Source organism: Canis lupus, chromosome 1, assembly GCF_011100685.1.
Source record: "Canis lupus familiaris isolate Mischka breed German Shepherd chromosome 1, alternate assembly UU_Cfam_GSD_1.0, whole genome shotgun sequence".
NCBI lineage: Eukaryota > Metazoa > Chordata > Mammalia > Carnivora > Canidae > Canis > Canis lupus.
Genome location: NC_049222.1, coordinates 122734919 through 122761326, shown reverse-complemented (window position 1 = coordinate 122761326; position 26408 = coordinate 122734919). Strand labels below are relative to the sequence as shown.

General features: G+C 66.1%; 1 protein-coding gene across 2 annotated transcripts; it reads left to right on the top strand.

The window, feature by feature from the left end:
• The first annotated feature begins 1096 nt into the window (after positions 1-1096).
• On the top strand, positions 1097-20572 carry VSTM2B (V-set and transmembrane domain containing 2B). 2 transcript variants are annotated; one of them, XM_038525680.1, is made up of 5 exons: positions 1097-1226; positions 1480-1664; positions 2556-2585; positions 3769-4246; positions 19840-20572. In XM_038525680.1, exons 1-5 carry the CDS (start codon positions 1139-1141, stop codon positions 19926-19928), a joined length of 870 nt encoding a protein of 289 aa, XP_038381608.1. In that variant the 5' UTR covers positions 1097-1138; the 3' UTR covers positions 19929-20572. The 2 variants fall into 2 exon arrangements, with proteins under 2 accessions (XP_038381608.1, XP_038381609.1); XM_038525681.1 differs by lacking the exon at positions 2556-2585.
• Positions 20573-26408: the final 5836 nt, after the last annotated feature.

Genomic DNA, 26408 nt, shown 5'->3' with positions numbered 1-26408 from the left:
CAGCGAGGCGGGACTCGCCCCTGCAGCCCGGTGCCCGCTGGAGCCACACGCGGCCGGTCCGTGGGGGTCACGCTGCTCCCCCCCCGCCCCCCCCTCCCCGCCCAGGGCTCCGGGAGGCTGGGGTGGTGCAGGCTGCGGGGACGGGATGCAGGGGCGGGGCGTGGGCTGCGCAGCGGCCTCCCGCCCCCGCCCGGGACCCCCGGGGACGCAGGGCCCGCGACCGAGGCGCAGCCCCCCCCCCCGCCCCGCCCCGCCCCTGCCGTCGCTCACGGCCCGCTCGTGCGCTCCCCACCCGCACCTGCTCGCCGGGCGCTCGGGCACTGCGGCCCCGCCCCCGCCCCCCACCCCTCCCCGGGCCGCGGACCCAGCGCGGTGCAGCTCCTGGCCCAGAGCCGGGTGAGGGGGGGCGGGGGTCTGCGGAGACGGCGCGCGGGGGCAGGGCTGCGCGGGGGCTGGAGCCGGGTCCCTCCGGGCGGCCCCGCGGGGTGCGGAGGGGAGGGGCGGAGAGGGGAGGGGAGGGGAGGGGGGCGCGCTCGGGGCGGGGCGGGGAGGGCGCAGGGGCGGGGAGGGCGGGGTGGTGCCGCGTGGAGGCGGCTGGCGCGCAGCCACTGACCGCCCCCTCCCTGCTCCCCCCTCCTCCCTGCTCCCTCCTCCCTCCTCCCCCGCCCCGCCCCGCCTCCCCGGGCTCCGGCCCGCCCCGCCGGTCCGCTGTGCCCGCGCGCGGGGTCGGCCGCCAGGTGTGCGCGCCGCGGCTGAGCGCCCAGTCGCCCTGCGGACGCGGCGGCGGAGGCACCGGCGGGCGGGCGGGCGGGGGCGGGGCGGCGGCAGCTCCCGGCGGGGCATGGGTCCCGGGGCGGCCCGGCCTCCGCGCGGCCCTCCCGGCACAGCCTGAGCCGCGCCCCGCGCCCCGCGCCCCCCGGACGGCCGGACCCGCCCGCCGCCCCCGGGCCCCCGCGCCCCGCGCCCCGAGCCCCCGGGCCCCGAGCCTCCGGGCGAGCGGCGAGCGGCGAGCGCGCGGGGCTGATTGGCGGCCGGGCGGGGCGGGGAGGGGCGGGGGCGGGGGCGGGGGCCGCGGGCATGGCAGGCTCCGAGGCGCCCTAGCCGGAGCGAGCGGGAGCCCAGCGCGCGCCCCCGGGAGATGGAACAGCGGAGCCGGCCCTGCGCCCTCGGACACCTGCCGCCGCCGCTGCTGCTGCTGCACGCGCTGCTGCTCTGCGCGGCCCACGGTGAGCTGCGGACCCCGCCTGCGCCGGCCTGCGGGGTCGCCGGGGGTCGCGGGCGGGGGCGCGAGGGCCCCGCGGGGGGTCCCCGCCCCGCCCCGCCCCGCCCCGCCCCTGCGGCGCCCGCCGGCCTCCCCCCAACTTTGCCGGCGCCCGGGCCGCCCCGGGGAGGGGGCGGGGGGCGAGCACGCGGGCCCCGCCGCGCCCAGCCCAGGCCCCCCGCCCCGCGCCCGGTCACGCCTCTCTTCCCCGCCCGCAGCTACGTTTACCGAAGTCCCCCAAGATGTGACAGTCCGGGAGGGAGACGACATCGAGATGCCCTGCGCCTTCCGGGCCAGCGGAGCCACCTCGTACTCGCTGGAGATCCAGTGGTGGTACCTCAAGGAGCCGCCCCGGGAGCTGCTGCACGAGCTGGCGCTCAGCGTGCCCGGCGCCCGGAGCAAGGTAACCCGCAGCCCTCGCGCGCCCGCACAGCCCGCACGGGGCGCCCAGGCCGGCTGGGGGCGCCCCCGAGGAGCAGCCCCCTCCCACCCTCCCCTTCCCCGCCGCACCTTCAAGGCAGCACAAATCCTCGCAACCCGGTCCCTTCTCCTTTCCCTTAAAACCTCGCGAACTGCAGCCTCGCAGTTCCCTCTTCCAGCGGGCCCGCGCCTGCTCTCGGCGGCCCCAGTCCGCTGGGAGCCGGGCCGGGAAAGGAGACCGCTCCGTGGGGCCAGGCCTTCCCTGCCCTCTGCTACTCGGACGTCCCCAGGGCACGGGGCCGAGGAGTTAAGCTCCCTGGGCCGGGATCCAGAGGCTGCCGGAGCACCCCCAGCCCCCACGGGGTGGGAGGGAAGGCCCCCACTGTCTGTCCGCCTCCTAAGCCAGCGTCCCACATACACTCTGACACGCGCACACACACCAACCTCTCCCCGGGGTCCCACCCAGAGTTACTGCTCACGTCTCCCTCTGCGTCCTGTCCAGATACACCGGACCCTCCATCCAGCTTTCCACGGGGGGTTAGAGACACACGGCGGGGAATGAGGACGCTCCGGGGCAGGGAGACGAGCCTTTTCCCACCCCGGTGGCAATCCAGCCTGTTCTCTTGGCCGGCAGGTGTGCCGGGGCGGCCCCTCCTCGGCCAGGCACCGCGCTAGTCCAAGCCCTGCTTCCTTCCTTCCGGGTAAAACTCCAGGAAATCCTCACGTCCTCCATGCCCCGCTCAGCCCGGCCGCATCCCGAGCCGTGTGGAGCCCCAGCCCGCCCGCGGAGAGGCCCCTTGCCGGAGGCGCGTCTGAGTTCCCGGAGCCTGAAGGCCGAGAGCCTAATGTGTCTCTCTCCCTTTTTGCATTTTAGGTAACAAATAAGGATGCAACTAAAATCAGCGTAAGTGTGGAGCCCAGCGCGGGCCGCGGGAGACCCCTTCTGGCCACTTTGCGCCCCACACCTTCCTCCTCCTAGGCTGGGCACCCGCTCGTAGGGCCGCGCTCGCAGCCCCGCATTGCTGGTTGCTTGGCGGGTCGGGGCGCCATCTGTCGCCGCGAGCCGAATGGGTTCGCTTTTGTGCAAACAAGGGTCTCGGGCTTGAGTCGCCTTCCCCCGTGCGGTTCGGTGCTCACCTGCAAAACTCTCCTCGGTCCGGCGGGAGCGCTCAGGGCCCTGCGGTCGCGTCCCGTCCTCTGCTGGCTCATCTCCCAGCAACTAGAGCGCGCTGCCCCCGAGCAGGCGGTGACCTGTCCGCCAACCCAGGGGCCTCCCCCCCGCCCCCACCCCCAGGCACACAGCCGCCCGGCACCCAAGAGGCGCCCTCCGCCGCAGCCCTCTCCTCGGCCTGGGTTTTGGGTCCCGGCGCCGGATTTTGTAGGCTGGAGTGGGGAACGGGGTGGTCAGGGGTCGCGGGGCTCCAAACTCCGGGGATTTGCGCCCGGGCTCTCCCAGCTGGAGCGTGGCAGTGACCACCGGGCCTCAGTTCAGAGGGGAGGGCTCCAAAGCATGTGCTTGCCGCGGAGGCGCCTTGCAAGGTGGGGGGGCCTTGGGGACCCAGCAGCAGCCTCAGCGCCACCTGCCGCTGTCTCAGGAGGGCAGAGGGTTAGCTGCGAAGGGCTGGGGGGCAGGTATTTATTGATGGGTGCTCTGGGGAGCAGGGTGGCCGCGGAGTAAAGGAGCGAGGGTGCAGATGTGCGGGCTGGGCTGGGGCCCGGGGCGGACACGCGGGTGCTTAGCTGCAGGAGGCCGGCCTGGACTGCTCCAAGGTGCAGAAGGGAGGGAGGACGGATGGGTCCCAGGTTCCGCAGCTCTGCAAGGCAGAAGGGGGGGCGGGGGTGCAGCATGGTGCTCCACTTAAGAGGACAAGGACACGACGCAACGGGTAGAGCCGTCCAGGGGCCAGTCAGGGCTGGGCGCCCCGTGCCCCTGGGGAGGCACAGAATGAAAGGAAACCGGGTGGCCAGGGGCACATGTGCCGGGAGGTGTTGGAGCGCTGCGCCCGGGGGCCCAAGGCCGGGGGGGAGCGGCAGGGTGCGGGGCGCCTGTGCTCCCAGCTCTGACCCCTGCCCCTGCTTTCTTGCAGACCGTGCGCGTCCAGGGCAACGACATCTCGCACCGGCTGCGGCTGTCGGCCGTGCGGCGGCAGGACGAGGGCGTGTATGAATGCCGCGTGTCCGACTACAGTGACGACGACACGCAGGAGCACAAGGCCCAGGCGCTGCTGCGCGTGCTCTCACGCTTCGCGCCGCCCAACATGCAGGCCGCCGAGGCCGTGTCGCACATGCAGAGCAGCGGCCCGCGCCGCCACGGCCCCGCCAGCGCCGCGAACGCCAACACCGTGGGAGCCACCGGCGCCGCGGGCCGTGCCACCTCCGACCCCGGCCGCGGCGACAAAAGCCCGCCCCCGGGAAGTCCTCCCGCCGCCGCCCGGAGCCCGGGAGTCCCCGAGGCGGCAGCCGCCTCCGCAGCCCACGCAGCCACCACCACCGTCGCGGCAGCGGCCTCCTCAGCGTCGCCGCTACGGGGCCAGGTGGCCCTTCTGTGCCACCGGCGCGGCTCAGGTAAGGGCAGGTGCAGGTGGGGGGCCCTGGCGGGGGGATGGCGTGGCTCGGCCGCGGGTTGCTGGCGCCCCAGGGTGCGCGTGGGGCAGGCCTTCTGCAGTGCGCGGCCCACTTGCCTCCTGCTGTTTGCGGAGTCGAGCGCTTATGAAGGCGGCGGGGGCGCCCTGTGCCGACCTGGGTGCAGTGGCGCCCGCGGTGTGGGAGCCCTGTCTTGACCTTGGAGGACCCGCCCGTTTTCTCCCGGAGACGTCAGGGCCCAGAGGGCAGAGGACTAGCGCCCAGGGCGGGAGGAGCTGGTTAGAAGGCGGCGGCGTGCGTCTGCTGGCTGAGGCAGGAACGCGGAGACCTCGCGCAAGGCTGCGGGCGCCGGCCTGGCCGGGAGCCTCTGCTCCCTCGCTGCGTCCACAGTGGTCCTGGGCCTCTCCGCGGGTGGGGAGAGGACAGAGCCTTGTCCCGGACAGGAGGGCACCCCGAGGCAAGCGCCTGCTCTCCCAGGGAGCTGCAGGGGCTGGGGCGTAGGGGGGCAGGCAAGAGGGGGTCAGAGCGCAGGGAGGGGACCTGCTGACTGCCAGGCCGGGCGCTCCGGGCAGGAGGGGCTTTGTGGAGGGAGCCAAGGTCTACTGCGGGGCGGGACCTCCTCCCAAGGCCTCCCCCACTCCCTCTGCCCACTCGAAGGTGGGCCTCAGACTCGGGCCACCTCTAGCCATCACCCCCCGTGTCTGATTTTAGGTCGGGAACTCCCTTTCTGAGCCTCCCCCCTGCCCCCCACCCCGGCTGGTTTGATGCTTAGTCCCAGAGAGGCCGGTTCTCCTGGCTTTGCAGCACCAGACGGCTGGACTGTGCGACGTGGGTAACCGTGCCTGCGGGATGGGGCGCAGCACCGCGCCCGACGCTCATGCTCCTGCAAGCGTAGGCTCCCCACCAGCTGTTCAGAGCTCATCCGGGATGCAGGCTCCCGGGCTCTCCTGCTGAGCGTGAGGCGACGGCCACCCCAGCCTATCTCCCTGGCTGAGTCTGAGGCCTCCCAACAGTCGAGACCCGACCCGTCCGTCCAGTGTCTCACTCGGTCACAGGGCCCTCTGGGGGCCTCTCTGTGCAGCCTCGTCCCTCTTAGGCTCCCCGCAGCCCCCCCGCAAGGCGTCCCCCCCAGGCTGTGGGAGAAGGTGGGTGAGCTGCGACCGGGGGAGGGCGTCTCCCCTAACAGCCCCGACCTCCCGCACCTGACTCGGCCTTTTCTCTCCCCGAATGAGTGTGTGAGCGCAAGACAGCACCGGCTGCCGTGACAGATAAACCCTGAAATGCCAGCGGCTCTGCACAGTGCAAATGTATTATTTCTGGGTCACATCTTGTGCTGCTGTTGGGGGGGGGGTTGTGTTCCCTGAATTCATTCAGGGACCCAGGCTGACCCACACTCTATTGTCTGCAACAAGTGGCCCCCAGGGCCACGCCGGGCACCACACGCAGCCGGGAGTGACGGGAAGAGTGACTGATCCAGTTTCCCGAGGAAACAGGGCCCTGATGCTCTAGGGCGTGCGTTGCGTGCAATGAATTGACCTCTTGTACGCGTCGTTCTTGGAAACCTGAGAGATCGGCCCCTGGAATCACTCGGGCGGGGGTCCGTCGGCTCAGAGAAAAGCCCTTGTAGAGGACGGCAAGGCAGCAAGAGCCAGGCCCACACGGGGTAGATATTACTTGCGCGCTCGCTTTTTGGCCGGAGCTGGGTCACGTGGTGCAACAAAGATGCAAGGCAGGGGGGGAAACAGAGTCGGAGCTGACCCCAACCCCGCATCTTGTCTCTTCTTGGTGGAAGGGGAGCGGGAGTCTGCGGGGAGGGAGCGGCCTCTGCCTAGCACAGTCGGGCTCCTGGGCAAGTGCTCGTTGGCTTGTAGGCCACTGGCTGGACAGCGGCGTTGGGGACACAAACCGGACAAACCCAGCGAGGAAACCCCGTCCGGAGCCGGTGAGCAGAGCGGCGGGCAGGGCAGTCAGGAGGCCGGTGAGCGCGCCTCCAGCAGGTGGGGGCATCTGCGCGGGTGTCCTCATCTGGAAGGTGGACAGGAACCTGGGAGGTGGGGTGGGAATCCCGGGCCTCGGGGGCGCTCGGAGTGGGGGTGTCTGTGTATGTGTTCGTTATGGTCCGGGCGGCCACGGCGCCCCGCTCTGGCCAGGGGCGAGCAGGCGGGGGGGCGAGTGGTCGGCCGAGGGAGCCCGCGGTGCCCTTCCAGTGGAGGCCAACGAAGGGTCCCATGAAAAAGATGTTTGAGGGTGAACTTGGGAGCGTTCACGGAAGATGTTGATGAGACGGAGGCCGCAAGCTCACTCTGCTTGACTGTCCCTCGCCCCCTGGCCGGGACCCTGGCGCCCTGAGCCCACCACGGTGCCTTGATCCCAAGGAGGGACCCCTGCCGTCCTACAAGCCCCGTGCTGCCCGCCGCCCAGGGCCACCCGGGTTTGGCGCTGCAGGTGGGACAAAGCCTGAGGTGGTGCTTCGGGCGCTGGCACCGATCCCCCCACCCCGTAGGGCCGTGCCGGGAGCAGCGTGCAGTCCTGAGCCTCCCTGGGGCCCAGAGCCGCCGGGGAGCGTGACACAGTGGCCTCGGAGCCGGCCTGCCCGCTCAGGGTCCCCGCAGCCCCGAGGGCAGGGGAGCAGCAAGGACCGTCGCCGCTGCTGGTCGGCACGAGCGTCGTCAGCGCTCACCAGGCAGGGTCCTGGCAAGGCAGGCGGCGCTTCCAGGCAGGGCCCCGGGTGTGGGCAGGGCTAGGGCACCAGCCAGGGGTGGGAGCCAATCCCCAGGGGGGTGGCCGTGGGAGCCTTGAGCGCCCCCTGCCCGCTGGGCGCCCGGGCCTCACTCTCCTGCTGCCCCCAGCTCCCGGCAGCGCCCGTCACTGGCCAGACCCTCCCGAGCGCCTCGGGCAAGGGCACCGGCTGGACGGCGGGGCTGGGGGGCACCAAGCGCTAAGCCAGCGCTCAGAGGGAGCACGGACCCCGGCCCGCCCGGCCCCGGGACACTCCGCTCTGGGCCTGGGGCAAGTGGACACTGTGGCCGCTTCAGAGTGACAGCCCCGGCCCCCGGCACGGTCTCTGCGCCCGGAAGAGAGCCGGAGGCGTCCCAGACCACGCTGTGCCCCCCCCCACCGCCCGCTGGTCAGGCAAGCAACCTCAGTGATGCCCAGGCCCGGGGCCAGGGGGCCACTGACTTGGATCCCTGTCCTCCAGCTCCTGCCCGGCCAGCCCCGAAAACCCTTCTTGCGCCCCTTACGCGCCCAGCACGGCCACGTCCGTATTTGCGCTGAAAGTTCGTGTGCACAGACTCATTCGTTTCACGTCTCATTTGTCAAGAGACGTTTTGATATTTGTGCTTAAAAATAACACGGGCTGGATTAGCACAGCGGAGCTAGCGCAGGAGACCGGGCCCCTTCGTAGCCACGTCCTCGTACATCTGGCTCCTAATTAATCTGAACGCTGACCTATTTTTTTATGAACACTTTGTTGCTGATTTTCATTTCTAGAGGAAAAAAAAAAAGAGAGAGAGAGAGAGAGGAAAAAAACAACAAAACAGAGCATCTTGCACTCAAAGCCTTCTCATCGGGAAGGGCACCGGCGGGCACCGCGGTGGAGCCAAGTGGGGCCTCACAAGAACAGTTTGCACCTGAATGGCTTGCGGGTTGGCAGGAGGCCCCCTCTGCGGGGACAGGGACGGGGACGGACGGGGCTCAGCTCTGTGGCACGTGACCCTCTAATTAGCCTCAAGGCTCCGGCTCCGGGGGCGCCCTGGGCCCTGCCGAGAGCCGCCCGATGTGGCCAAGCCCTGCCTGGCGCCCGCGGAGCCCTGGCCCCATATCTCAGGGACTAATGAGAGGATGACAGCCAAGGCCTGGGTGGGCCGGAGGGGAGCATCCTTGGGTGTCGCCACGGCGACTGCAAACCATGGCCGGAGGGGGCAGTGGACAAGGTGCAGGTGCTCACTCCCCACCCGGGGCCCCGTGGACGACGAAGCTGGTGGAAATGGTGCCCGTGTGGCCTGAGAGAAGCTCCGCGGGGCTGGGAACGCGGCCAGCGGGGCCAGTGGGGCCAGGCGACAGTCCCCTGGCGTTCCCAACGCCCCGGACCCGTGAGGACCCCAACATTGCCTCCCATAAGCAGCCCCCTGCAGGGATTGTAACGCAAGAGAAGATAAATCTGGCAACATGTGTCCCGGGGAGGAGAGGGCGAGGCCCCCTGAGCATCCCCAAAGAGAAAGTTGAGGGATTTCATAGGGAAAACGGCTGAGCCTCAGCGCTGGCGGGGGATGCCCGCATCCTCTCCGGCGGCCGCCACCGCGCGTGAGTAGTGGCCATGGGGCCCGCCGTCCCTCGTCAGCCAGGGCTTGGTGGCCGTGAGCGGGACCCGCGGACCCCGCTCTGCAGCGTCTCCACCACGGGCTGTGTCGGCGGCGGGAGGCCCCAGAGGGGTAGCCCTTGTCCAGCGGGAGCAATCCGAGGCGGCCTCCTGGAGGCCGTGTGCAGCTGCTGACGGGAAGAGGCACCCGGGGCTTTGTCCTCCTGCTCTGGTCGGTCCTGGGCCAGCTGCTGGGAGCCACGGCCCATCCTGTGCCCTCGGGGAAGTCACAGCACAGGGACTGACCTTCGCCCCCACTGGGTGGTTAGCCGGCGGGCTCTGTGGCCACTCTCTCCCCACAAGGGACAAAGTTAGGGACAAATCAGCCCCCCTGCGGGCTGCAATGACGACAGTTTACTGAGCACGGCTTCTGTGCCACACACACGTCGCCCGCCTTGCTGCCCAGCCTCTGTCCATCACACAGCCGGCCCCGGCCCCAGCCCCGACCCCGACCCCAGCCGGGCCGGCAGCTCCCGCGGGGAGAGCGGAGAGCCAGCCTTTCCAAATGTCACCGGGAGCCGAGCCCACCGACGAGCTTCTCATCAAAGACGCCAGGCGCACGCTTCTAAAGCTCCGGATGCGAAGGATTCCCCGAGCGTCTGTGGGGATAAATGAGGTCAAGCGCTTCTGTAACACGACGCTGATGGGCCGTGCCCGCTGCGGCCTGAGCCCCTGAGCTTCCCGGAGATGCCGCCCGGCCCGACACGTCTGTGGGGCACCGGAGGGGGAGCAACACGGTGCTGTCCTTTGTCGCTCGGGCTTCGCTGACGGTCACAGGCTCGTCCCGGGAGCTCGCCCCCGGGCCTGGGAAGCTGCCCTCTGTCTGACGGAAGGGCAGGGGGAGGGCGCCGGCTGGCCGACGGGCCGGCCCCTGTACCCGCTGGTCCCCTCCTGCTCCTCCAAGGCTGACAAACTTCCCTCCCGGGGGGCGTTGGAAGGCACCGGACCAGCTCGGGCTCCTCGGGCCGCGGCGTGGCTGCTACTGCGCAGCGCACCATGCAGGTATCTGAACGAGGGGCTGGGCTGTCACATGAGCCCTGTGCGCCCCGCGATAGGACCCGCGGGCAGTTCCCGGCTGCCGTGTTGTGCGTCACCACTCCCTGGACCGAAGTATCAAAGCTGCTGTGACTGGTTTCGGGGGGCCCCGGTCTGCACGACGCAGGGCCCAGGCAGAGATTCCGGAAGCCTGTGCCCCCCTGCCATCCGCGCACTGGCCACCCTGCGGGCTCTGCTCCGTCCAGCTCAGGAGGGACCGCCCTGCCGGAAGGGCTGCCACCTGGGGAGAGACGCCCGAGGTCCGTGGAGGCCGAGTACGCACAGGGCACTGCCTGGGTGCTCCCAGCTGGACGCCCGCGTGCGCCAAGGACGAGCCCGGGGGACGTGGGCTGGCCGGTTCCCCCGGGAGCTGCCCCCTGCGGTGGGAGAGACAAAGCGCAAACCCCAAAGAGGCCAAGGGCAAGTCGGGAGGACGTCTTCCTCGCCGCCTGCGTCCTGGCACTTCCAGTGCTCCTCACCGTTCAGCCTGCCCGGTCTGGGCCCCGCTCGGCCCCGGCCTCCGCGACGGCGCGGTACGTGCCCTCCTAACCCTCGCGACTTCCGTGCTTCCCGTCTTCCATGGGAGTCCAGCTGCTTGGATTCGAATCCTGAGCCCTGCACCCCGACGTCCACGTGTGCCGTCGTGCGGGTGGGGCCCGTCCCATGGAGGATCCACGGGCAGAGCGGAGCTCGGGGCCTGGCACCAACACAGTGCTGCTTAGATGTTGCCTCTCGTCCCCATCTTGGGCGAATGCCGTTGACCGTCCGGGGTCGTTCCGTGGCCTGTGACCTGAGGCCTCGCTCCGGGACATTTCTCCCGCTGCCCATGCCAGGAGCACCACGGAGCGTGATAGAAGGGAGCCCCGAGCTGCAGAACAGAAAGCGCCTTCAGATTGCGAACGGCTCGGCCGGCTGCTAGTTTTGTCCCTTTTCTCCCCGCGTGCTTTCTCGGGGGGGTGGGGGGAGGAAATGGGGGGACGCGTCGTCCTAGTCCTGGCCCGGCTGCGGCTGTTTTCAGTGAGTTAGGAGCTCCTTGGTGAGCAAGGACAAGCTCCTCCTGGTTTCTCACGCCCACCACGTCCGTGCACCTGCTACAGGCCGCGCTGTGCACCCGCAATACGCCTGCGTCCCTCGCTGTGGTGCAGGCCGCGTGGGCAGGGAGGCCAGGGCGATGGGAGGAAGCGCCCGTTTGTGGCCGCAAAGCCAAGGGCTGAGGACAGCCTGGGGGTCGTAGCACTAGGCAGGGGCCCCTTCACGGGAGAAGGGAGCAGAAGGAAGCACCTGCTCCGGAGCAGGCCGGGGCCCAGGAGGAGGTGCCCCGGGTCCCCCTCGAGGTGGAGCCGCCCCGGGCCTGGCCTCCCCTGGCTCTTCCACGCGAACGCCCGCGGCTGCCTTTCATGCTCACGCTCCCCCCAGATGCCTGCTGACCAGGGTGCTGCGTGGTGCTCGGGTCAGTGGCCGCTGCGGGGAGGTGCTGGGAGCCTGAGCAGGCTGCTTGCAGGGCCACAAGGCCAGGCCCCTCATTGTTGGCCCCTCGCCTGCCCCATGGGAGCCGCCCCCACCCAGCACGGGAGCCCAGGCAGGCCCACCCCGAAGAGGCCCACCCACTCTTAGTAGCTGTCCGCCAAAGACAGGGAGCCCCACGCTGGGCCGATCCCTGGCCCCTGCCCGTCAGCTCCTCTCAGGAGGGGGTCAGTTCTCCTTGAGTCAGGAAACCCCAGCTACAGTGTGCTTCCCCTTAGAGCAAGTTTTATTGCAGTTGATTCTCACACAAATGCCGCTTGGCACAGATAAAGCATCTTTAAATAAATGCAAAGGAGGGAGAGCTGACACCGAGTCGTGGCTCACTCTGAGCGGGGGTTGTGGGCCAGCTAGGTCTGCTGTGGCCAGAGCCAAGGAGCCCCGGGCTGCCCGGAGCATCGGGTAGGCCCAGCCCCGTCTCGGGGAGGAGCTCACAGTCTCGTCATGGCGGTCAGATGAGCAAGAAGTCCTCTGAGAATGAGTTCAGGGCGCAGTGGAGATTACTTCCCTATGTGAGAGACTCATGGGCTACGGGAGCCAGGAATAGGGGGGCTTGACCCGGTCAGGAAAAGGTCCCTGAGGGAATGACACCTGAGCCACAGCCTGAAAGATGGCTAAGAGTAAAGACAGACGGTAAAGAGAGCGGGAAGGCCTTCCAGGAAGGAGGGACGGCATGTGCAAAGATCCTGTGGCAGGAGAGAACAGAGGAGAGCAAAGGCATGACCAAACGTTACTATGGTTGGGGCAGCAGGCAAGAAAGGGCACAGAGAGCAATTGAGGTAAAGGGTAGCTCAGAGCTCTGGCTCGATAAGGCCTATGAGAGAGTCGGGAGTTTGGGCTTTGTCCCAAGGGCAATAGCATGGGAGCATGGGGAGCAGATGGGCGAAGGGAGGATGGGCGGAGGTGAGGGTGGTTATAAGGACGGAGGTGAATGGGCGGGTGGCGGGGGAGAGAAGGAAGGATGAGTGGATGGGTGGGTGGGGCAGGAGGGGGAGGCGGGTGCTCGTGGACTCCAGTGGGTTGAGGATGAGGAGGCTGACCTGCCCCCGTGCCCAGGGCGCCCCCCTGCAGCTGCCCCCCCGACCCCGCAGGCCCATCGTCCCTCCCTGGCCAGAGGCCCTGGGTGGCCCCGGCTCAGCCTGGTGGTCCACGGTGCCCGCCCGCCCTTGCTTCTCAGGCCCAGGCCCCAGTGAGAGTGGGCGAGCAGTGGCCCCGCCGCTCCCACTGCCCCGACGCTCAGCGTCTCCGGGGCTCGGCCGCCACATGCTGGTGGAGGCCCGGGGTGGGGGGTCCTCCGGCTTCTGGACGCGGGCGCCCGGCGAATGCAGCCCGACCGAGGCTCGGCGGCTCCGTCCAGGTGGAAGGTAACGGGGACACAGTGTCCGAGCATCTCGGAATCCCCATCAGCACGTGGGCAGGTCACGGCCGTATTCGCGTCGGAGACCGCGTAGCAGCGGGCACGCGGGGCGGGGATTCCCTCGGCGTCCCAGGCCACGGTGCCGTATCTCAGCGCGTGACACGTCGTGGGCCGTGCCCCTGCGCTGGCTTTAAGGAGCTCGCACCGCAGACCTTTCAGAGCGCCACCCCTGGGCAGCTAACACGCGTGAACCTTTCCAGTTAAACTGTGTTTCTAAGGAAAAGGCTTCAGCGCAAAGCAGGAAAGAAGGGTCCGGGCCCGGGCGAGCGGCCGTGTCCTGGCGGGGCCGCCCGGGAGCTGCCGCCCTCGTCCTCCCACGGCCAGGTGGGCTCCTCCGGGCGTGGCGGGGAGGCCGAGGCCGGAAGCCCCCGTGCAGCCTCCGCGCAGCAGGCGTTGGGTGCCCAGCGGGACCTGGGCGGGCTCCGGATCAAGGGCAGGAGGGCTGTGGAGGGGACACGTGCGACTCAATGGGACCAGGGTGCCCCCCAAGGGAGGGCCGGGTCCACTCATTTGAGGCCCGGAGAGGTCGTCCGTTGCCCCCATCGGCTTTAGAAGCGGGTTCCACTGCTTCCAAAGATCTAAAAGCTACTGGTATCGCCCAAATATCTCCATGACGTCACACGAAGACGTACCAGTTACGTGAAGGATGCAAGTGTCTGTTTCTCGTCTGAATCTGACGCCGCCTCGTGAGGGAGGCATTTCAGGCGGCCCACGCTGCTGCACGTGACCGTAGTGGAGGCAAACACGTCTTGACGGCGGGCATCAGAACGGAGAGGAGGTGAACGTGAAACGGTGACGTCAGCCGGAGGAGCAGTTGGGCGAGGGCCGCGCTCGGTGTCGGGCGGCTGGAAGGTCAGATGGGTGAGGGCGAGGGGCCTCGGGCACCGGCTTGTGCTTGAGGATGAAAAACGAGATTGCAAACGTGAAGCGTCCGCTGGGGGTCTGGTGCACCCCGGAGGCGCGGGCTGAGAGGCACTTCCGTTGGTTCACCCCGCCGGTGCTTCATGAGCATTGCACCGGGTGCGGGTGGGGGAGCCGGGAGGCCGGAGTCGAAGGGTCACCCCCGCGGCCACCCAAGTGCAGCTGGGGAGAACCGGAACGGAGGGCGCGGGCAGCGTCCAGGCGGAGCCGGGGGCCCTGAGCGCGGAGGGCCCGTCGGGGGCGGCAGGCACGGCTGGCGAGGCCGGGAGGCACCTGCAGGTGCCAGGAGGTCTGGGAGGGGCCCCGCAGGTTAGAGCGGACGGAGCCCTGGGGGCTGGGGGCTGGGGCGTGGCCTGCGAGGTCGCGCGGGGGCCCGGGGGGGGGGTGGTGCTCTGCTGTGCACCCTCGGGGCCCTGGAAGGGCCGCGTCTAGCACAGGAGGCGTGGACGCCCGGTTCACTGAGTTTCAGGCAAACGAGTGAAGGCGTCTGAGTGTCAGTACGTCCTGCGCGGTCTTTGGGACGTACACGGGCTTAACGTCGTCGTCGTTTCCCTGACATTCGAGCCGAACTGGTGCCCTGTCGCCCCCGGCAGCCCTCGGCCTCGAGGACGCGCGGCACGTCTCCGATCCCCGTGTCCCCAGACTACACACAACAGCCCCTGGCACCGTGCCGAAGGGCGTGCCGAACGGGCCACGGCTGCGCCTCCGCCTGCCCGCCCGCCTCGCCGCCGTCCTCGGGCCCACCGTGCCCGCCTCCAGCAGCTCGGGGGCTGGGTCCTCCGCTGCCTGGACCCGAGGCCGCCCCCGGGCAGCCTGTGTTCGGACCTGGCCCGGGCCCGGGCGGCAGGCGGCAGGGCAGTCGGCAGGCCCCGGGCACCCAGTGTGCCCTCCTGCGCCCTCCTGTGCCTCGGCCTCCGCGCCCAGCCTTCCTCCCGAAGGTCTCGCCTTCCTTTAAAGCCCAAGGCTCGGGTGGCGCCTAGCTTTTGCCCTGGTTACCAGCCCCCGTTAATTTTACGGCAAAGATTAATTCTGTCCAGTTCTGTTGGTGCCCGGTGACTCCGCATGGACTCCCGGGGAGTAAGTACCCGGGAGGAGGCTTTAGTTAAAACGCCGAGGGCAGCAGCCTCCTTGCACGGCGGCACCTGCCCCCTCGGGGGAGGCCCGTGCGGCATCCCGGGGGGCGGGGGCAGAGGGCGGCCCTGGGCGCCCCGGGAGTGCCCGGCAGGGTCCCAGGCAGGGTCAAGGCCCGGCCTCCTGGAGGCTGCCGCCCAGCTGCCAACTCGGGTGCCACCGAAGGCCAGGCTGGGTGGTGGAGGTGAGCGAGGCCGGCTGAGCCAAGGGCGCCCCACCTGCTGGAGGGGTGCCACGGGCCCAGGGTGCGCTGGGGCCCAGGCTGCAGGTAGGGACATGAGTGGGGGCCAGGCCAGCCCGGCTGCCCCACCACACAGCGTCTGTCCCCTGGCTAAGGGGAGGTCGGAGGCCAGCCCGCCACGACCTGCCACGACCTGCCACACACAAGCTGCTGCCTCTTGGGGGCCAGGCCCCCTGGCCGGGGAGGCAGAGCCGAAGGGGAGAGGCCCAGCTCTGCACGTCAGCCCCGAAGGCCTCGTCCCCAGCACCCTCTTGGCTCCCACGTTTCTAGCCCAGAAGCCCGTGTGTCAGCAGTGGGTCACGACAGCACAAAAGGCAGGACAGACTCATGCGGCTGTGCTCTGGGTGACGGAGGGAGGGGACTGTCCTCAGGACCCGCATCGCAGCCCTGACGTCGGGACACCAGGCCTAGCGGCGGCTCGGCTCTGTCCACGGAGACTGGGCTCGCTCTCTGGCACCTGTGCTCAGCGGTGAATATTCTAGTGGGACTCGGGGGCCGGGCCCTGCGCCGTCAGCCCTCAGAGTGACCCCCCCTTGGCCCAGGCCCCGAGAGCCAGAACCTGCCTGTTCCCTGTTGCATAAGGAGTCAGGCTCCACACGTAGCTGAACTTTATTTGCTCTTTGCAAACCTGAATTAAATTTTAGGTTTTAATCTATAGCAGAAGACAAAAAGTGTGCAGGCAGCAAGGGCCGCGGGGGCATCGTTGGCCAAGCCTGACCCAGGGCAGCTCCGCCGCTGCAGCAGCCAGGCCCCCAGGGGCCCACAGCTCCCTCCGCCCACGGCCAGCAGGGCGGGTGCTACGGACCCCACCAGGCCGCGGAGCCGTCTGTGCCCCCGGCACAGCTGCTGCTCCTGGCGCCTGCAGTGGGGGGCGGCCTCCCGGTGCTGCTGCACCCATGGGAGTCGGGGACTCACCGGGGGTGACCTGCTGGATCCCCCGCAGACACGCACCCCCCAGGAACCTGACTCAGGGGGCAGCCTCCAGACAGCGTGGACGCGGCCACCATCCCAGAGGGCGACCCAAGCTAAACCTCCTCCTCCGCTTCGATCGTGAGGCCTCCAACGGCCCCAGAGGTTCCAGGTTGTTTCAGACACGCGGCCTTCGGCATCGTGCGTGGAGCGTCAGTGGGCACAAGGGCCTTCCGGCCGCGCCCCGGGCGCTGGGTGCCCGCCGTGCCCCCTGGGAGCCGCTCAAGCGGCTCCAGCGGGTGTCTCCCCTTGCTCACCGTCTCGGTGCTCAAAGCTATTATTCGCGGAGCAAGAGCAGCTTTCGTTTCTTCCCGAATGATTAGCAGAGCGGTGAGACTCGACCGTGACAGGCGGAATCAGCCTCTCTTCCGGCAGACGGCCTCCCTCGCCTCGGGCTTTCCCGCCTGGTTCTCAGCCCGACTTGCCAGCTTAATCACGACGCATGAGCCGCTGCACGTGCCAGCGCCGTTCCTGCCACTGTCGGGAGGGGAGGACGTGGGCACAGGGACCGTTAGCACCCAGGCCCGGAGGTCCAACCTCTGCTGAGCCCACGCCCCCACCCCCAGCCCTGCCCTGGAGGGTCGGGTGACCCCGGAGCAGGGGGGCAGACCCGCTGCTGCAGTTACTCGGCACGGACAGGGCCTAGGGTGGCAGTGCCTAGGGGCCCAGCAGCCACAGGCTCAGCGGGTCCCTCCGAGGAGCCGGCCCTGGGGGAGGGGACCCTGGGCTCCCAGACCCCTGGGCCCCTTCCGGCGTCAAGGCCCCTTCCTGCAGGGCCACCTGAAGTCAGTCTTGCCTGCTGTGACCTGGTTCGCCTGGAAGCCAGGGAGAGATTGGCCAGAGGTCCCCACACCCAGGTCCTTCTCCCACCAGGGGCCCAGCGATGTGTGTCTGTCTTGTAAGACATGGTTGGGGAGGGGCGCCTGGGGGGCTCAGTCGGTGAAGCATCTGCCCTTGGCTCAGGTCGCAACCTCGGGGTCCTGGGATCGAGCCCCATGGGCATCTGCTTCTCCCTCTCCCTGTGCCCTCCACCTGCTTGTGCGCTCCCTCCCTCCCTCTCGGATAAATAAATTAAGTCTTTAAAAAAAAAAAACGGTTGGGGAGATTACTTTCCCCACCTTTTCTATCTTGGGAAATTTTCTCCTTGAGAGGACGACAATGCCCCACGCTGGTCTTCAGCACTTCTCGGAAAAGTCGCCGTGTTACCCTTTGCAGTAACGTCTGTCCGCAAAGCAGCCGACTCCGTGGGAGTCACTGTCGTTTCCGTGATTGGGCAGCAGGGACTCCAACTCGGTGGCTTTGCTGTGGTACGGGAAGCTTTCCTTCAGCTCACGATCCAGCCCGTCGGGTGGGCAGCCCGTCGCCCGTGTCGTCTGGGCTCGCGCGTGCCGCTGGGGACAGCTGCCCTCTCGCCGACGGCCATCTGGACTGGAGGGGCTTCTGCCGGACGTCTCGTGGCTTCTGTCCCGCGGCAGGCGGGCTGGCCCGGCTCGTTCACGGGCGGTGGCCCCCAAGAGGCCCAGGGGAAGGGCAAGCTCTGTGTGCAGTAGGTTCCCAGCCTTTGTCTGCCAGACCCTCGATGGTATTCATTGACCTCGGCAAGTCACGTGAGCAAGGCGGGAGTCAGTGTGGTGGGACACGGCCAGAGGGTGTGGCTGCGGGGTCGCAGGGGTGAGGGGAGCAGGTGTGGGCGCCTGGGTCACAGGGGTGAGGGGAGGAAGAGTGGGCACTGGGGTTGCAGGAGGGGAGGAGGTGTGGGCCCCTGGGTCGCAGGAGTGAGGGGAGGAGGTGTGGGCACTGGGGTCGCAGGGGTGAGGGGAGGAGGTGTGGGCGCTGGGGTCGCAGGGGCGAGGGGAGGAGGTGTGGGCGCCTGGGTCACAGGGGTGAGGGGAGGAGGTGTGGGCACTGGGGCCGCAGGTGTGAGGGGAGGAGGTGTGGGCACCGGGGCTACAGGGGCGAGGGGAGGAGGAGTGGGCGCTGGGGCCGCAGGGGCGAGGGGAGGAGGTGGTGGCCATCGTGGCCATCTCCCACTGTGGTCGGGCCTCACCGGGCCCCCGAGCTGTGACCCCCCCCGGCGCGTGCTCCCCGCAGGGAGTGGGCAGGGCGGGCGCCCCACAGAGGTCAAGGTGCTGCCCGGGGTCTCGCCTCCGTCCCGGTGCCCGCCCTCCGCCCCTCTCTGGGAGGCTGGGCAGGGGGGAGATGAGGTGCCACCCGGGAGCCAACCCTGGCTGTGCCCCCGAGATGTCGTCGGCAGAGACGCCAGGCACCTGCCCCCAGCGTGGCCCTCGGGCCACCGTGTGCCCGGCCAGCGCCCTCTGCTCACCCGGGCCCAGCACGGCGCGGCAGGGGCTGGCTCTAACCCAGGGTCTCTACGGAGTCTCGGTCGATCTTACAACCCTGCGTGACGCCGGGCAAGGCCGGCAGTAGAACGTGGAGGCCAGCTGGGATTCCCCTGCCCGTCCCGTGCCCGCGGGTCCCCGGCTCGGTCACCGCGGCACTGCTCGGCACCTGCTCTCCTGCGCCTCCCGCGCTGTCCCTGTGCCACACGAGGGTCAGGGTCACACCTGAGCCAGGAGGCCTGGAGGCCTGGAGGCCCGTCCGGCCACGCGAGCCCTGGGCGCCCGGGGGCAGCGCTGACCCAGCCGCGCCCCTGATCCCTGTGCCCGAGTCCAGGCACCCGGCCACGCAGCGGCGTCCACCTTCGTCCCTTGTGATGTGTGACTGGAAAAGCAGCGAAGGGGGACCCGGACCCTTGGACTGACGTCCCCCCCGTGGTCCTCCTCGGGGACGCAAGAGGCACATCCGGGCCGCAGGGGTCCAGGAGGGCTGTGGGCGCGGGATCAGTGGCTGAGAGGGAGGCGCTCCTGGTGCTTCCCTGCATCTCCGTGAGCTCGAGAGCACTGCCTCGGGGTTCGGGGGGGGGGGGGCAGACCGAAGCGCCTCCACCCACCCCTTCCCACTCAGACACCTGAGCGCAGCCCGAGCTTCCCAGAACCCGCAGGTGGAATCTGGAGTCTGCGGCAGGAGCGGCCCCTGGATCCTTATCCGCGTCCCTTGCACGGAGGGACCCTGGGGCCCAGGACACTCTGCTGCGGGAGCCTGAGGGACTCGGGGTCGGGGGAAAGCCCTTGCACACATGACTGGGAGCCACAGGGAGGTCGTGGGCTCGGGCCCAGCCTGTCGGGGCGGCTGCATAGGGGCGGCCTCAGCGGGAGTCCCATCCGCGAGGCTCGGGGGACGGCGTCCTGCGTGTCTCCCCCGGGCCGGGAGCCCCGGCCCAGCTGCCCGAGCCAAGGGAGGGGAGAGGCCTCCGCGTGGTGCAGGTGGACAGGGCGGGCCAGAGGCCGCGTTCGCGCGTGTAGCCCGGCCCCGAGCGCACTGCGGTCACCTCCCCGGGGCTGGGGCGCTGCGTCCCCCACCGGCTCCTCTCAGGACCCTGGAGCACCCGCTTCCCGGGTGAGGCCTGGGGCTCCGCAGGTTGCACCGCAGGCCTGCTGACCGGCCGCCCGGGGAGGGCACCGCTGGGGGTGGCCCTCCATCCTCCAGGACCTGACCCCTCGCCTCCCCGAGCCAGAGATCTCCGAGCGCCCCACCTTGACCCCGAGGCCCCGCCGACAGCCCACGGGAGGAAGGCTCCGGAACACAGGATGCCCAAGACGGCACTTGTGAGGTTGCGGCCGGGGTTGGAGGGCTTCAGTCGTGTGCAAGGACGGAGGCTCCCCGGAGGAGGGGGATCTGGGCCGCCAGTGCCCGGCCACGTTCCAGCACACGCCGAGGGGAGCGTTGGGGGAGGAAGCGCGTCGTCTTGTCATTTCGCTCAAGTAACTTGGGCTCGAGGACTGCAATCCCGCGCAGGCCAGGCCGCCTCGCCTCTGACCGCGGCCCCCCTACAGGCACGTCGCAGGGCGCCCAGCGGCTTCTCCCCGCGGCTCGGCTCGCGGATCCGGTGTTAACGGCGCCCGTTGTCTCGTCCCCTGCAGGCACGGGCCCCAGCTCCGCCACAGACCCCCTCCTGTCCCTGCTCCTGCTAGCTCTGCACAAGTTCCTGCGCCTGCTGCTGGGGCACTGACGGGCACGGCCCCGCCCACGCCCGCGACGGACGCCGCCTCGGACGCCGCCGGGAGCCTGGGGGAAGCATGACAAGGTCCACGGGGACAGTTACCCAGTCACATTTTGGGGGAGGTCGCACACACGTACAACACCTAGAATCACGCATCCAGTTCCCAAATAAGATGGAGTTTGGACCATGCGGCCTGCATGGGACCAGTGATTTCTCTACTTCAATGTATTTTTTCTTTTCTAAACTTTTCCTCCAGGTCTTCATTTTGCACGAACTGTTGAGCAGTTATCTTTAGGATACTATGTAAAAAAAAAAAAAAAAAAAAAAAAAAAAAAAAAAAAAAAAGTTGGGTCAGAGGTCTTTCTGACAAAGCAAAACTATTTTTAGTAGATTATTTGTGTTTAGGAATTTTTTTTTTATTTACTCTTTTCTTTTGGGGGCTTTTCCTTTTTTTTTTTTATTAAAGTAAGTTATTTCTTTTGAGACGTTTTGATTTAAAAAAAAAGAAAAAAAGAGATACATCTTATCATAATTAAAATCCACTGTCAATAATATTTATTTTTAAATAAAGATTGGAAACAAGGTCAGACGCTTGTTTATACACCGTATTGTATACCTGCTGGATAACAGTTGAATAAAAAAACGACTTTGAAGTAACGCTTCTGCGGGCATGTATGGATGGCGAGCCCGGGAGCCTGGCGAGCGCCGCCGTGCCCGCTGTGCGACGCCGCAGGGAGCTGCCCCCCAGCCTCCTCGAGCGCAGGGCGCCCCACGGGCAGGAGCAAGAGGAGCCCCCAGCCCGGGTTTAGGAGGAGAGAAGGGCTCCGGGAGGAGGTGGGACCTAAAGTCGGGAGCGCTGCCCCTTTGCTCGGGGTAACTGTGCTGTGCATTTGCCCCCTTGGGGGACACAGTCGCGCATCTGGGTATTTACTGCTCCCGGGTGTGCTGCTAGTTTGAGAAGGGAACTCGGGGCGCGAGGGGTGCTCCTTCGTCGTGCACGGAGAGGTGGCTTCGAGCCTCTAGGAGACGCGCGGGTGGGCAGGTGCCAGGCGTCCTAAGGAAACCGGCGTGGCCTGGGGGCCGCTCCTCAGTCCGCGACGGGCTGGCATTAGCCGGAACCCACTGGCTCGGCTCACCCAGCCAGTTTCTAAGCAGGTGTGTTTGTGCTGGATGTTGCTCGTCACCCCGCATCCCGTGGCACGTGGGGCCATGGAGCTAGCTGTGGCCCCTGCGTGGCGCACAGCAGGCGTTGGCGTGACTTCCAGGCCCAGGCAAGGTCCTGGGCGCCCTCGTGTCCTCCAGGGAGGACTGGCTGCGGCCTGGAGGCTCCGCAGGGCCCAAGTGTCCTGTGCACAGCGCGCCCCATGTGGGGCGGTGCCGGAAGTGCCCTCAGGCCGCGGTGGGGGGCGCCCCGCCATCCAGCCAGTCCCCGGCCCCCAAGGTCCTGCCGTCCCCCCTGCGGGATGCAGAGACCCCAGGGAGGAGCTGATGCCCAGCGAGGCCGTGGGGAGACCACCCCGCGTCTGCTGTTTCTGCAGATACAGCAAGTTGCTCACACCCCCTGTTGCCGATCAGCACCCATCAAGGCGGAAGGTGATGGGAGAGAGCCAGCAGCCGGGCTCCGGGGCCGCTCTGCGAGGCCTGCTCTTGCACAGAGGGCTGCCCCTCACTCGGAGGAGCAAGCCCCGTCGTCCCCTCAAGACCGAGGACGTGCAGGAAGCCACGAGTGAGGCTGCGCTTCACACCCCCCAACAGAGGCCAGCGGAGGACAGAGCAAGGCCCTGTGGGGTCCATGAGGGGCAGAAGCAAATCCCTCTGACCGTGGACCCCCCGGACCACATGCCCTGGACTCAAAGGAAGGAGACGTGCAGTTGCAGCTGTGCACCCACGAGCAGATTGACACGGACCCCCACACGGGCTCCCTGAGGTCCCTCCTGCGGCACCCCGGGGCGACCACCAAGAAGGGGCAGGCCGCACTGAACTTTATGGGATGTGTCTAAGCCAGGGGAACACGCACCCACCCAAAATGGAAACTGCAGCATTGGACCCAGCACCGAACCACCTTTTCCTTTGGATTTTGGTCCCAGGCCACGACAGACAGGGGCTCGTGCACGAGGACAAATTTGAATGTTTTGATATGAGAAGGGGGACTGCTGTGAAGACCACCCGGTGGACTGGAAGGGGTTGGCGGGGCGGGGGGTGGGGGGGAGATCACTGCAAATAACACCAAACCCAGGGTGAGGAGGCAGGAGAGGGGAGGAGGGAAGGGATGGCAGGGGGAGAGTGGGTGGGAGGGTGGAGGAGGCGGGAAGGAGGTGAGGGGAGCAGGCTTGTTGGGGAGGGTGGGCCACACCCCAGACGCCGGGGAGCACTGGCCCGCGCGTGTCCTCCGGGCAGCGTTTTGGGGGAGGCCTCGCGGGAAGGCCTGCGGTGACGTGACCAAGGCAGTGGCCTTCAGAGTCTCAGCTCTACGTCAACCCCACGTTCCTAGCTACTGCTCTGACCCAGAAAACGGCTCCCTCTGACGGACGGGCACTGGCCTCGGTGGGGACGTACCAAGGTGAGCCACCCTGAGCTCGTGGCTGAGGGGCTGTGATTGCTGCTTGTTTTGGGGCCGCTTCCCCCGCACGGGCTCATCCCCATATCCGATGGCATCGGGCATCCGGTGGCCGGCGTTTCGGAGGGTGCACCCCCCCACCCCGCTTTTTCCGGATAAGAAGCGGCAAGAGGCTCGGTGCCGCTGTTCCCCGTGTGTATGCACACACGTGTCCAGCTTGAGAACACTTGGGCTTTCTGTGCAGTGAGTGGTGGCGCGGTGGCGGCGGCCCAGCGCTTGGGGGAACTTCAGCCTGGCCACGTGGTGGGGCTGCTGCCCCCAGGCCCCCCTGCCTGCCTTTGCCGGGAAGAGCCTTTGCCAGGGCCCTGAAATGCATGGATAACCCAGGACCCTTAGGAAAGACCTGCCCCCTCTTGTGCCTGCAGACACAACATGAGTCTTTCAAGTCTCAAAACAACACCAGCAGTGACCCCTTTGAGATGACAAAGAGCGGCGGAGCATGAAAATGTCTGTCGAGTCACAGAACATGACTCGACGCCGGGTCTAATATGCCACCAACCAGCAGAGACCCAACAAAAATCAGATTTGTTCCCTGCACTTGATTTTTTTTTTTTAAGAGGGTGAGTGACAAGTAATATTCTTATCAATAAGTGATAGCCCTAGAAAATAAGGATGACATCGTTCAGATTGTGAAGTCGGGAAGGATTTCTTAAATGACCCTCCAAGAATGGTAACGATGAGAGAGCAGATGGAGGATTGTGACCAAGTATGATAAAGAGCCTTTGTTTATCAAGAGCCCTATAAAGAAAGTGAAAAGAGGCTCGGAAAATGCCTCCATTAAGGGATTAATATCGAGCACGTACAAGGAACTCGTAGAAATCAGTAGGGAAAGCACAGGTGATATGATGGGAAAAAGGACGGAAGACAAGAACCACAAAAAATGTGGCCGGTAAACACTGGCGACGTGTTCGGCGTCACGAGTGATAACGGGAGGGCAGACCGAGTCCATAATGATCACGACCAACGAGGTGAACGTCTGACGATACCAGGTGTTAGGATGTGGATCACACGCTCCACGTAAACTGGCACAACCTCGCCGGAAACACTTTGCCACGGACTCTCAGGTTGGACGTTCACATAAAACAAATGAACTTCATCTTATCACCTATTGGTTGAAAAAGGTAAGTCCCAAAAGATTACGCACAGCATAATATTTTTATACAGTTACAAAACCCAATGAAAGCCAAAAGATAGAGAGAGGGTGGGCGGATGGATGGACGGACGGACTCTTTAAAAACCTATAGTGAGGGCGACCCCGGTGGCTCAGCGGTTTAGCGCTGCCTTCGGCCCAGGGTGTGATCCTGGAGACCCAGGGTCGAGTCTCCCTGCATGGAGCCTGCTCCTCCCTCTGCCTGTGTCTCTACCTCTCTCTCTCTCTGTTTCTCATGAGTAAATAAATAAAATCTTTTTAAAAAATAAATAATAAAAGAGAGAAGATGCTCATCTTCAGCTAGTCCGCTCCACACTGCGGAGTATTTTTAATTTGTCCATCTCTCCTGGTGTAATCCAGTCCTTGGGGAACACCATAAATATGTGGCACTGAGTGTGCGAGGCTCCCTGCAGAGGGCACTCCCGTCAGCCCAGCCCTGTTCCCGGCCTGTCTCTTCATGTCAGTCTCTCAACACTCAATTAAAAAATATATAACAGGGGATCCCTGGGTGGCACAGTGGTTTAGCGCCTGCCTTTGGCCCAGGGTGCGATCCTGGAGACCTGGGATCGAATCCCACGTCGGGCTCCCGGTGCATGGAGCCTGCTTCTCCCTCTGCCTGTGTCTCTGCCTCTCTCTCTCTCTCTCTCTCTCTCTCTGTGACTATCATAAATAAATAAAAATTAAAAAAATATATATGTATATAACAGGCTAATAGATGATGGATGGATGGATGGATGGATGGATGGATGGATGGATGGAAAGTTGGGTGGATGGAAGGATGGATGGAAGGAAGGAAGGAAGGAAGGAAGGAAGGAAGGAAGGAAGGAAGGAAGGAAAGAAGGAAGATTGGGTGGATGGAAGGATGGATGAATGAACAGAAGGATGGATGGATGGATGGATGGATGGAAGGATGGGTGGATGGATGGATGGATGGAGGGAGGGATGGATGGATGGATGGAGGGATGGATGGAAGTCTACATGGATGCATGGATATGGAGGCAGGACAGAAATAGAAATTTTCAAAGATTTTCAAACCTAGACACCCCCAACCATAAACAGTTTATAACTTCAGATTTCCCCTGACCCCATGGGACCAATAAATCCTAGAGGAATTATTCATATCCTGAAAGGAATTACTTTAGAATTCCTTTAAATAGCAAGTTCCTGCAGCATGTTTAAAATAAGGATTGAATCTTGATTTTATTACACAGAGAATAGAAGCACTGGTGCACACGCACGTGCGCACACACACAGGTTTAGATGGTTATACCCCAAGGTGTTAAGGGTTGATGTCACCATGGTGGGTGGGATGGTGTGTGCGTTGGTGGCTGACTGCAAGGCTCAACGTTGCCACGATGAACACTACTTCTGTAATACAATAAAAGCAATAAAATATCTTTAATTAAAGCAATTCTCACACACAAGGAAGATTCAATGTGTAAACTGTAACTTCCCAGTGGTTTTCAGCAGAACATTTGCTCTGGGAAGGGCTCTCCTGGAACATGGTGATTTTCACACCCGGTTCCCCGGTGGCCGAGCATCAGCAGGTCACTTAGGTGGGAGCTTGGGGTTCCCCCGAGGTGGGGATCTACCACAGACCGTCACCCCAAAAGGGAAAGCTGTGTGGCCCAAGCGCGGGAGAGGTGGCCAGCGGGACTCAGAGGAAGGGGAGGCTGGAGACACGGGTGTCCGTGTGCCACGGGCCCTGCGGTCTGCAGCGGGGCCATTAGCTCCTGTCAGTCACTCAGACACACGCAGCTCCGAGTTGGAGAAAGAGCTGACGGTGGGAGGATTCCCGGCCCCCACTCGGCGAAGGAGCTGGTGGCCCCGCAGGAGGGGTGAGCACACCCACAGCGAACTGGAATTCCACGTGGACCAAGATCAGCACAGTCATGGGGTGGGAAGGGGCCCAGGGAGAGAAACCATGAATTGCGATGAGGTGCGGGAGGGAAGCACGGGCTCCCCGTTCGTGGTTTGAACTGAAGCGGCGTTTAGGCCGGGCCTTAGGAGCCTCCCTGCCTCCCTGCCACGGGACAGGCCTGTGACGCGGACGCAGCGGGATGTCCCCAACCAGGACCGCAGCGGTCCCCTTGCAGCGAAACTCAGCGCTTTTCCACAGCGGCGTCCCCAGAGGTGGAGGCCTCACTGCGACTCCTTCCCAGATGGGTTGAGGTGTGGAAACAGGAAGCAGCGGGTCTCGGGGCGGCTGAGCAAAGGCGGCCCTCGCGGGGGTCTCAGAGGCCCCTCGGGAACACGGAGAGGTCTCTGCACGGGCCCGGGATGCGCGGCGACGGAGGCTGAGCCAGCCGCAGGGGGGAGGGAGGGCTGAGCCATTCCACGCACGGCGTGGGCAGTCAGGACACCTGTCACGATGGAGACGACGTGGGGGGAACACGGCACGCACACGGCAAAGCAAACCTAACGAGGAGAACTGCAGTCCCGCAGAAGGAAAGAAGCGCCAGCCCGTCCGCCCCGACCTTTGCAGAGCCGGGGTTCTGCGCACAGACGCCCGGGACGACGGAACCGGGGCCAGGGCGGCTCGATGAGCAAAAGGCAGACCCGGGTCAAAGCCCTGCGCTGGTTGGCCTGTTAAAAACTAAAATCAGTCAAATAAATGAGGAACTTGCCGTTTCCCCCTCCGTTGTATGAGGCAGGGACGAAGAAAAATGCCCTAAACACAGCAGATATGTCAGCAATTGGTTTTTATTTATTGAACAGACGT

What these genes read in the sequence shown, in the direction of transcription:
- VSTM2B (XM_038525680.1), top strand. Translation starts at nt 1,139, where the DNA reads ATGGAACAGCGGAGCCGGCCCTGCGCCCTCGGACACCTGCCGCCGCCG. An exon ending in GCTGCTCTGCGCGGCCCACG is followed by an intron (nt 1,227 to 1,479) that starts GTGAGCTGCGGA and finishes CCCCGCCCGCAG; the next exon opens with CTACGTTTACCGAAGTCCCC. An exon ending in GTGCCACCGGCGCGGCTCAG is followed by an intron (nt 4,247 to 19,839) that starts GTAAGGGCAGGT and finishes CGTCCCCTGCAG; the next exon opens with GCACGGGCCCCAGCTCCGCC.